At 43.4% G+C, this 11,268-nt stretch overlaps 1 protein-coding gene across 1 annotated transcript in view; it reads left to right on the forward strand.

The window, feature by feature from the left end:
• Positions 1-5,624: 5,624 nt before the first annotated feature.
• LOC108790397 (probable E3 ubiquitin-protein ligase TRIML1) overlaps positions 5,625-11,268 on the forward strand; it is a 19,579-nt gene continuing 13,935 nt past the window's right edge. Inside the window, exon 1 of the mRNA XM_018560648.1 lies at positions 5,625-6,079. Coding sequence (XP_018416150.1) covers positions 5,789-6,079 — 291 coding nt within the window. The 5' untranslated portion in view covers positions 5,625-5,788. The remainder of the gene's footprint in view (positions 6,080-11,268) is intronic.

Here is an 11,268-nt window from a genome sequence, read left to right on the forward strand (position 1 = left end):
TCCTTAGGGCAAACGCAGGTCTCGGAGGGCTAGTTGTAATGGCCATCACGGCAATAAAGACGCTGTGCTGATTTGTGCATTGCCCATTTGTTCAACAAAGCCGCATCAAGTTTCAACAGCTTCCTCTTTAAGGAGACACTGTTACTTTGTCTTTATAAGAGGGATCTGAAGTGTAACTTTAATTATTGTTACATTTACTATTATATTATGACATAGACATGTCTCCAGATCCATCGTCTAGTGCAGCATTTCTCAACATTTTTCCAGCCACGACACTTTTAAAAGTTTCGAGGCACCCCAGTCTAAAATGTAAAAGATGTAAATGTAAAAGAAATCTGTGGTCCCTACTAAATCCATACCAGACCTAAATCTAAGATTGGGATCTGGTATGGATTTTAAGGGGAGACCTCATGCAAAAACATGGAATTAGAAGGGTTCCTCTTTCATATTAGGAGCCCCTTTCACATCAGGGTCCGTCCTTTCACATTAGGAGCCCCCTTCATATCAGGAGACACCCATTTTCACATCAGCGTCACCACATCTCTCACTTAAATCCTCCCTTCGCATCAGAGTGCCCCTTTCACAACACAGTCCACCATTGACATCAGAGTCCCCCATTTCACATTACAGTTCCACCCTTCACATCAGAATCCCCCCTTTCACATTACAGTCCCCTCTTCACATCATAGTCCCCCCTTAAACATTTGAGTTCCCCTTTCACATCAGAGTTCCCCTTTCACATCAGAGTCCCCCTTTCACATCAGAGTCCCCCCTTTCACATTACAGTCCCCTCTTCACATCATAGTCCCCCCTTAAACATTTGAGTCCCCCTTTTACATCACAGTCCCCCCTTCACATCAGAGCTCCCCCTTCACATCACAGTTCCCCCTACACATCAGAGTCTGCGCGGCAGGGATAGCGCGACTTTCGGGGCGACGTTCCAGAGACGATGCAGCGACGGTAGAGCGACCTTCACCGTCGGGCTCCATTAAGAAATAGAAAAGTCGCGCACAATCCGCCGAAAAAAGGGTCCTGCTGGAGCGACAGCGGGCGACATGGAGCTAAGACAGCTCCATTGAATAGCATTGGCCGGCGACTTCTCGCGATATCGCGAGACAAAAATGCACAATATCGCGGTGGAAATCACGCGATAAATTGCTTAGTATGAATGGGGCCTTACAAGTTTAAACAGAGTCCCAGCGGCGAAGGCCGCCGGGAGTCTGTTTAAACAGCCCCGATGCTGGCGACATACACTGTACGTCGTCAGTCGTGAAGGGGTTAAAGGTTTGAATGTTCAGTTGAGAGCTGAAATAAGCTCACTGGCAACCTCGAAAGTTAGCACTAGACATGTGCAGTTCGTTTAGTTCCGAATCAAAATTCGGACGAAATTTTCGGAAATTCGGAGACTCGGATGTATCCGAATTCCGAATTACTGATATAACGAATGCAAACTAATCCGAATATTTTTTTTTGTTCTCAAATGTCACTTTGCTGCAATGAGCGAACGAAACGACAATTCGTACAGACTAGCGCTAACGAATTTCGTCCGAATCCAAATCCCGAAACTAATTGACTTTCGGATCCGAATCCCGAAAAACAAAATAATGCAAAATCCGAATCAAAACGAAACGAAACACATTTTTTGCCGGTGCACATGTCTAGGTGGCACGCCTTAAAAGTAACTGATTTGGAAGACATTAAAGTGACACTAAACTCAGGAGTTAAATCTTAAAAATACATTCAAGTACCTTAAATATAAACAAAAATGTATCTTATTTGTGTATCACTCTGCTGTAGATCCTCCAATCATCTCTGAATTGGTGCTGACACTGTCCTTCCTTCTGGATGGGGGCTACTTTTCTTTCCCATGGTCCCTGTGTGTGTTGTAAAGTAGTCACCGCTCAAGGAGAAAAAACACTCCCTTCTCTATCCAAAATGGCAAAACAATGTTTTCCCTTTAAATACACTTTAAGCCAAATAAAGGGGTAAATACACTGTAAACCTTTCATTAGTAAACCAAAGAGTTGTAATAATGTAAAACTTAGAGGATAACTTATAACTCTTCTGCCCTTCCTCTGGGTGGATGCTGGTCACACAGCAGTACTGCCACTCGATGGCATCTAGTGGCAGTAGTGCTGTGCAAACAGCATCAACAGAGTGTAAAGAGTTAAAAATCAGCTCCTCAGGCGTCATTCTCACTGAGCGTTTTGTAGCGCTTTTTCTGCTCAAAACGCTCCAAAAAAAGCCCCCCATTCATTTCAGTGATCCTGTTTACATCTGAGTGTTATGTTCCCTGTAGCAAACCCCCCGTCGCTTGTAGCAAGTACATGAGCAACTTTTTGGCAGATTCTGCACTTCTTGGCCCCCATAGACTTCAATGGAAATGCTCAAAAACGCACGTTTTTGCGCGTTTGTGCATTGACTTCAATGTGTCGCAATCTGCTCATTAAAACGCGTAATTTTTGCCCATAAAAAGCACGTTAAAAATATGCACATACGCACAGAAACGAGCTGAAAACGCGCTTATTTCTTGTTGCTCAGGTGTGAACGCAGCTTTAGATTCTTACCGAAATCCAGTCTTTGCTGGTTCTCTTGAAAAACCTGGGGCTGTGTCCACGCCAGAAAAGCTGGCAGGTCTCCAAAATTCAGAAATGTCTTAATATTTCTTATTATTTGTATTTTATACAGGCTGAAACAACTACTTGTATACATACACACATTTTAAGGTAAGTCTGAGTCTTCCAGGTAAAATGATACAGCCAAACTGGATTTACAACCTTCCTCTTCTACTAGAAACAAGGTGATTACTCAACGTAAACCAAAGGTAAACATTATGGGACACAGCTCACCAAAAGTATGGCCTGGGTGCAGCTGACAATGTTACTTGTGGTCTATGTTAAAGCTGAGCTCCAGGGTTAGCAAATATTGTCTACATACAAGAGTCATGTGTATTCTTACATGAATCTTGGTGAGCTTTGTGTCTTTCTTCCAAATCTGTGTAGTAATCTAATGTGAAACTTTTCCTCTGTGCAGAAGCTTTCCATTATCAAGACCGGTCACTGTTGCTGTCTCTACCTGTGCAGGGTGATGGGTCTTGTCTCCGCCCCCTCCTGTAATAAAGACCAATCACTTCTGCTCTCTGTCCTTATGCAGAGTGAATGGTCTTGTCTCTGCCCCCTCCTGTAATAAAGACCAATCACTGCTGCTCTCTCTCTCCTTGTACAGGGTGACTGGTTTTGGCTCCGCCCCTCCTGTAATAAAGACCGGTCACTGCTGCTCTCTCTCCTTGTGCAGGGTGACTGGTCTTGTCTCTGCTCCTCCTGTAATAGAGACTAATCACTGCTGCTCTCTCTCCTTGTACAGGGTGACTGGTTTTGGCTCCGCCCCTCCTGTAATAAAGACCGGTCACTGCTGCTCTCTCTCCTTGTACAGGGTGACTGGTTTTGTCTCTGCCCCTCCTGGAATAAAGACCAATCACTGCCGATCCCTCTCCTTGTGCAGGGTGACTGGTCTTGTCTCTGCTCCTCCTGTAATAGAGACTAATCACTGCTGCTCTCTCTCCTTGTGCAGGGTGACTGGTCTGGTCTCTGCCCCTCCTGGAATAAAGACCAATCACTGCCGATCCCTCTCCTTGTGCAGGGTGACTGGTCTTGTCTACAGCCCTACTGCAATAAAGACCAGTTACTGCTGCTCTCTATCCTTGTGCAGGGTGACTGGTCTTGTATCCGCCCCTACTGTAGTTTTCTGCAGGCTGCCTATAGTAGGTGGGGCCAGCTGGGCTCCTCCCACAGCTTTGCTCTCTGCACAGGTTTGTACAGCACGAGGATGATGTCACTGCTTCCATTGCAAGCTAATATTCGAGTTTGCAAAGGCAAAATTGGATTGATATCTTATGTGACTATTGAGCAATACATTTAAATGAAAGCAACCCACTATAGGAGGAACCAGTGCTACAGGGGAACCACGGAGATCGAATGAGGTGTCTGTTTACTTATAGACTCGAGGGGGCCATTTCTCGGGATCAGAGCACAGACAGCAGTAGAGGTCTGGTTCTTCTTTACATGTATGTCCTTGGTGTAGAGTTTTTATCAAATGACAGGGTCTCTTTAAGCACATCTGAATGGCATTGAAGTCCCAGCCCAGCAAGCCTTTGCATTATTAAGGTGCCAGTCCATTAAAATGCACAGGTTTGTGCCAGGTCAGTGAGCAAGTATAGAAGGATAAAGATAACTGCTTTGGAGCCGCTTCCACTTAGATGACAACACCCCTCCACCTGATTTAAAATGGTGAATAAGCATCTGTACAAAAAAAAATGCAGCATTTAAAAAAAATCTCAGAATGCAATTGGTGTTGCTTCTGGGAGATGGATTCTCAGTATCGAACATCTAGCTCTCCCCACAGCTCCTGCTTCTGGGACATCACATTACCTCACCACTGCAAGCCTGAAGAGCTGGAATTTAGTTTCTTAGAAGGAATTTCCCCATTGGAAGATTTCACATCTATTCCAGTTTCAGTGTTGTAATAGTATTCAGTAGAGGTGCACCGAAATAGAAATTTAAAAACCGAAATTAAAAAAATTGTCAGGCCGCAAACCGAAACCAAAACCGGAAATGTTTTTATTTTAATTTTTTCACATTTTTCAAATATTTTATTTTTATTTATTTTTATAAACTTTTACATTTTTTATATTTATTTTTATTTATTAATTCATTTTTTATTAAATATTTTTATTTTTTACATTCGATGTATCGACAGGAAAATGGCACTTTCCGGAATTTAGCCGAAAGTGCCATTTTCGGCCGATATGTTTCGGCGGCCGATATATCGGTGCATCCCTAGTATTCAGTGTTGTCCAGAATGTGTTGTAATAATACATTATGGTCACTAGATGGAGCTGAGAATAAATATTTTTCTTTCCTCCGCTCTTCAGCTCCATCTAGCGGCCATTATGTGTTATTAGAGCGTACTACATTCGAACTGGAGGACAAAATAATATATTTGCAGGGCAAAGGGCAGGACAGGGAGTGAAGGAAAATCCCACAGGGCACAGATAGCAAAAAAAAAAAACCTGTGAGGGATCTAACACATTCTCTATTCTATTCAAAACTAAAAAGAAAAAAGTTTTGGCTGTTGATATACTTTAACCCAGGCCCTAAACCCCTAAGACAGGGGTGGCCCTAACCCCCTAAGACAGGGGTGGGCAAACTCAAACAACTGTTGAGGAACTACAAATCCCATGAGGCATTGCAAGATTCTCACAGGCATGACTCCCAGAGACTCCCAGAGTTTGCCCGCCCCTGTCCTAGGAGTAAGTTATAGAAATTATATTGTTTAATTAAACTTTGAATTAGCCATTGAGATAAGAACATCTGAAGTACAGCGTGTCCTCCTACATGACGAAGTTCTCTCCAATCCTCCTCATCCTTGCTGCAAGCTTCTTGCAGCGCCGCCAGGATGAATTATTCATAAGCCCTCTGTAACGCTCCTGTTTTTCCACATTATATATTCATTTGTAAACATTATGACCCACAATTAACCCTTTATTTGCTCCCAGCTATATTTAGTAAATGAAGCTGCGGTTACATCAGCGGTAGGTGACATACAAGCCCCGAGGGCCATTTCCAGGATCACGCAGCATCGCGAACTTGACAAACAGCATAATTCCCCGCCTCCCTCAGCCTGAAGAATTTACAACAGGTAAACAAGAGGGCGGAAACCTGTACGTCTAGGTGTATAAATCTTTATTTAATACATCGCTTTCAGGAGGTGTAAAGACGAGCACTGGAAAATGGCAAGCGGAGGATCGGTCAGAGAGCTGCAGGACGGTTCGTTGTGCCCCTTGTGCAGCTGTTACTTTAAGGATCCCGTGACCACAGAGTGTGGGCACAGCTACTGCCGGGTGTGCTTGGTCACCTACGCTGGAGGGAAAGAGAACATGGGACAGCTGATGTGCCCCAGCTGCAGGCGAGTGATGGCATGGAGAGTGGTGACCACTGACGTTCGGCTTGGGGTCACCACGCGCATTGCCCAGAGGCTCAATATCCAGGCTCTGCCACCCAGGAGGAAAAAGATGGGAAGGGTGAGTCTATTTTCTTTTAGGTTTCAGAAATAAAAACAGAGACCGTTACTGAATAGTGTCCCATTATAAGTCAATTGAGGATTATTCCTTTAAATGATAAGACAGATTAGCAGGATACAATTCCCTGCCATTATTGTCTATTAAGCCGACTGTACATGTGGTAATGTGATGGTGTGGTCACATTTTCTATTTCCTTTTGTTTTTGAATCGCAAAGCAATCAAAGACGCCGGGAGGTGAGGTCAAAATTCAACATAGCAGAAAAATCCGAGCACTTTGCTGTAGCTTATCCCATTTTAATTATTTACTAGTCTTTTATCAAACTGTATTCCAGCTGTCAATTTCATGTCCAGTTACAATGTGATGATCAACCAAATTCTGTTGGTCGATCAAGCTCGTGGATAGAAGATTGTTCAGTTTATTGCCCAGTTTTAATTTATTGCACAGTTGCCATGCCATGATCAACCAAATTCTGGGGTTGATTAAGGTCATGGGTAAATGATTGCTCAGTTTATTGTCCAGTTTCAATTTATTGTCAAGGATCCATGTTAGGATCAACCAAATTCTGGTGGTCAATCAACCTCGTGGGTGGAAGATTGTATGGTTTATTGTCCAGGTTCCGTGCCAGGATCAACCAAATTCTGGTGGCCAATCAAGCTCGTGGGGGAAAGATTGCTTGGTTTAGTGTCCATGATCTACCAAATTCTGGTGGTCAGTCAAGCTCGTGGGTGGAAGATTGCTCAGTTTATTATCCAGGATCCATGTCACGATCAACCAAATTCTGGTGGTCAATCAAGCTCATGGGTAGAAGATTGCATGGTTTATTGTCCAGGTTCCATGTCATGATCCACCAAATTCTGGTGGTCAATCAAGCTCGTGGGTAGAAGATTACTTGGTTTATTGTTCAGTTTCAATCTATTGTCCAGTCTCCATGTCATGGTCAACCAAATTCTTACAGTCAATCATACTTGTGGGTGGAAGATTGCTTGGTTTATTGTCCAGTTTCCATGTCATGATCAACCAAATTCTGATGGTCAATCAAGCTCGTGGGTAGAAGATTGCATGGTTTATTGTCCAGGTTCCATGTCATGATCAACCAAAGTCTGGTGGTCAATCAAGCTAGTGGGTGAAAGACTGCTCAGTTTATTGTTCAGTTTCAATTGATTGTCCAGTCTCCATGTCATGGTCAACCAAATTCTGACAGTCAATTAAACTTGTGGGTGGAAGATTGCTTGGTTTATTATCCAGTTTCCATGTCATGACCAACCAAATTCTGGTGGTCAGTCAAGCTCGTGGGTGGAAGATTGCTTTGTTTATTGCCCAGTTTCAATTTTTGGTCCAGTTTCAATGTCACAATTACCAAATTCTGGTGGTCAATCACCACAGGTGGAAGATTGATTGGTTTATTGTCCAGGTTCAATTCACCATGCAGTTTCAGTCAAGATCAACCAAATTCCAGTGGTCAATTAAGCTTGTGGATGGAAGATCGCTTGGTTTATTGTCCAGTTTCATTTTATTGTCCAGTTTCAGCTTTTGGGGGGGAAGCTTGTTCAGTTTATTGTCTAGTTTCATTTTATTGTCCAGTTTCAGCTTGTGGGTGGAAACTTGTTCAGTTTATTGTCCAGTTAGTAAAGATCAATCAAATTCTGGAAGATTGTTCAGTTTCTGGTAAATACTTTCAATCATGTTTGCCATCCGAAAAGTCAATAAAATTGACTGAAAATTGCCACATGTATGTTTTGTCTTTTTTGATTCAATATATTTTTATTTCAATAAACATACTTATACAAACTTTGTTAAAAAAAAGCAGTGAAAAATACATTTAAGCATCATAACTGTTGTCTCCCAAATAACATTACTATGTATCTCTCCGTATATTAATCTTCCACTTTATCTTACATTCATCCAGGCAATATTCTAGCTTGACAGTGTTCGTTATCTCATGTTCCATTTCTTCTCCTATACACTCATCTGACATTTATTCTACTATCACATCATGTTCTAATTAGAGAGGGGGGAACATGCAGGGGTATAAATGTTCTCTCCTATATGTAAGTAGATGGAGAGAACCTCCGCACTCCTCACAGCAGTCCCGGCCAGATATGAAAAAAGTGGTGCTCGCAGTGATGAGATACCACGGATGGCGCCGTGCAAACACAGGAAAGTCAGGAAATCACCTGCACTCAGTAGTAAAGATAAATATGTCCCTTTTATTGGACAGAAAGCGTCACAGACATCCAAATAAACCGACGTTTCGGGACCGCGCAAGGTCCCTTCCCCACCTCCCTGGTGATAACTTTGTGTTGGTTTATACTTCTCACCCTTCTTCTCGCCCTACGTGTATTACCACATGTATGGTTAGCCTAAAAGACTACCACTTAGCTGTTTGTTCTGACAGCAAGTTCTACCGATACTAAACCACCCCGAGCCCCTGTTAGCATTTGAGCGAAAACTTTTTCAGACGATTTTCTTATTGTTTTGCACTTTGAGCATTTTTTTGCCCCATAGACTTCATAGGGGGCACTTGAAAAAAACTAAAACACCAATGGAAACTAAGAAGAGGAGGCAATTGATAACTGCAAAATTGCAGTTTATGTGTGTTGTTCAGGGGTTTTTTAAGGGCTGTCATTGAAGTATATGGGACTTGAAACGCACAATTATGCTGGGGGAAAAAGCTCATGTACTTTTTCGAGGGACACGGTGCTCAGATGTGAACAGGCACCATTGAAAATATTGCGATTCAAGATGCTGAGTATTGTCGCGCCTTGGGAAACGTGCGGCAAAATGCCCAGGTATGAATGGAGTCGTTATAGATGTACACAATGATACGTGGGCTTATTCAATCCATAGAAAGTAACCGGGATTCCCTTTACTAAAGGCAGACCACAATAACATGGGTTCTGATTGGTTGTTATAGGTTACTACCCTTTCAGTGCACAGTATTGTGTTACTCTAGCCGCCACCGAAAAATTAATCTCTTTACCAAGTGCCCATATCATGCAGACTATGTGCACAGAACGGTATCTGTGTCTGTGCCCCCCATGACTTTCAGTAATGAAGGAAGTCTGATTGGATGTCGCACAATTAGGATGGAAGATGTGAGTGCTCCATTGGCATATGGTTCTCAAGGGGAGCACTCCTAAGGGCTGTGACACCATGTGGGTGGTTGGTGGTCGCCCAGATCACCCATATAAATCCCATATAAATCTATTACATTTTTTGTAGATCCTGCTGCCAAGTACGCACTGACATTTTATGGGGAGAATGAGTCGCGGCTTATTCATGTCTAGATAGCACCACCCATTCATATGTAAATATCACAGTTAAGTGGCCAGTAGCACCTCTCTTAATTTTGGTTGCCCTGAATCCTGGACAGGTGGCAACCCTACTTACTATACCTTGCTTCCCGCTACTTCCTATGGAAATCGTGCTCAGAGCAGGACGCTTTGCTTGAGCAACACTAATGTTGCTTCCGAGCTCTCATTTGTGTCTTTTTGTTCCTGACCTGCTTTTCCTGGAACTGATCTTTCATGCACTGACTTGGCTTAGTTCTCCTGACTACATTTGTCTGCTGCCAAACCTGACCTTTGGCCCATCTTCCGGGTTCTCTTTTCTCTGCTCCCATCTCCCTTTTGCCACCGCTGCCTGGAATGCTGTTCCCTTCTCTGCCTCCTGTGTGTATGGGTACTCTCCACATGTGAGCAGTGTGAACCCAGGGGGCGCGACCTGGTCTCAGCATACAAGGGGGGGGGGACATGATCACCAAGTGAGTCAGTGTAGTCCCTTCTATATTAAAAGGCTCTACCTAGTCCTAGAACTATCTTCCCCTCTTAACCCTTTCATTATTCTTCACTCTTACCTGCCTAAATGTTCTCTCCTATATGTAAGTAGATGGAGAGAACCTCCGCACTCCTCACAGCAGTCCCGGCCAGATATGAAAAAAGTGGTGCTCGCAGTGATGAGATACCACGGATGGCGCCGTGCAAACACAGGAAAGTCAGGAAATCACCTGCACTCAGTAGTAAAGATAAATATGTCCCTTTTATTGGACAGAAAGCGTCACAGACATCCAAATAAACCGACGTTTCGGGACCGCGCAAGGTCCCTTCCCCACCTCCCTGGTGATAACTTTGTGTTGGTTTATACTTCTCACCCTTCTTCTCGCCCTACGTGTATTACCACATGTATGGTTAGCCTAAAAGACTACCACTTAGCTGTTTGTTCTGACAGCAAGTTCTACCGATACTAAACCACCCCGAGCCCCTGTTAGCATTTGAGCGAAAACTTTTTCAGACGATTTTCTTATTGTTTTGCACTTTGAGCATTTTTTTGCCCCATAGACTTCATAGGGGGCACTTGAAAAAAACTAAAACACCAATGGAAACTAAGAAGAGGAGGCAATTGATAACTGCAAAATTGCAGTTTATGTGTGTTGTTCAGGGGTTTTTTAAGGGCTGTCATTGAAGTATATGGGACTTGAAACGCACAATTATGCTGGGGGAAAAAGCTCATGTACTTTTTCGAGGGACACGGTGCTCAGATGTGAACAGGCACCATTGAAAATATTGCGATTCAAGATGCTGAGTATTGTCGCGCCTTGGGAAACGTGCGGCAAAATGCCCAGGTATGAATGGAGTCGTTATAGATGTACACAATGATACGTGGGCTTATTCAATCCATAGAAAGTAACCGGGATTCCCTTTACTAAAGGCAGACCACAATAACATGGGTTCTGATTGGTTGTTATAGGTTACTACCCTTTCAGTGCACAGTATTGTGTTACTCTAGCCGCCACCGAAAAATTAATCTCTTTACCAAGTGCCCATATCATGCAGACTATGTGCACAGAACGGTATCTGTGTCTGTGCCCCCCATGACTTTCAGTAATGAAGGAAGTCTGATTGGATGTCGCACAATTAGGATGGAAGATGTGAGTGCTCCATTGGCATATGGTTCTCAAGGGGAGCACTCCTAAGGGCTGTGACACCATGTGGGTGGTTGGTGGTCGCCCAGATCACCCATATAAATCCCATATAAATCTATTACATTTTTTGTAGATCCTGCTGCCAAGTACGCACTGACATTTTATGGGGAGAATGAGTCGCGGCTTATTCATGTCTAGATAGCACCACCCATTCATATGTAAATATCACAGTTAAGTGGGGGGGGGGGGGGGGGGCCCCTCCTTTAA

The sequence above is a fragment of the Nanorana parkeri genome, unplaced genomic scaffold (assembly GCF_000935625.1).
Source record: "Nanorana parkeri isolate BGI_ZX_2015 unplaced genomic scaffold, ASM93562v1 scaffold470, whole genome shotgun sequence".
NCBI lineage: Eukaryota > Metazoa > Chordata > Amphibia > Anura > Dicroglossidae > Nanorana > Nanorana parkeri.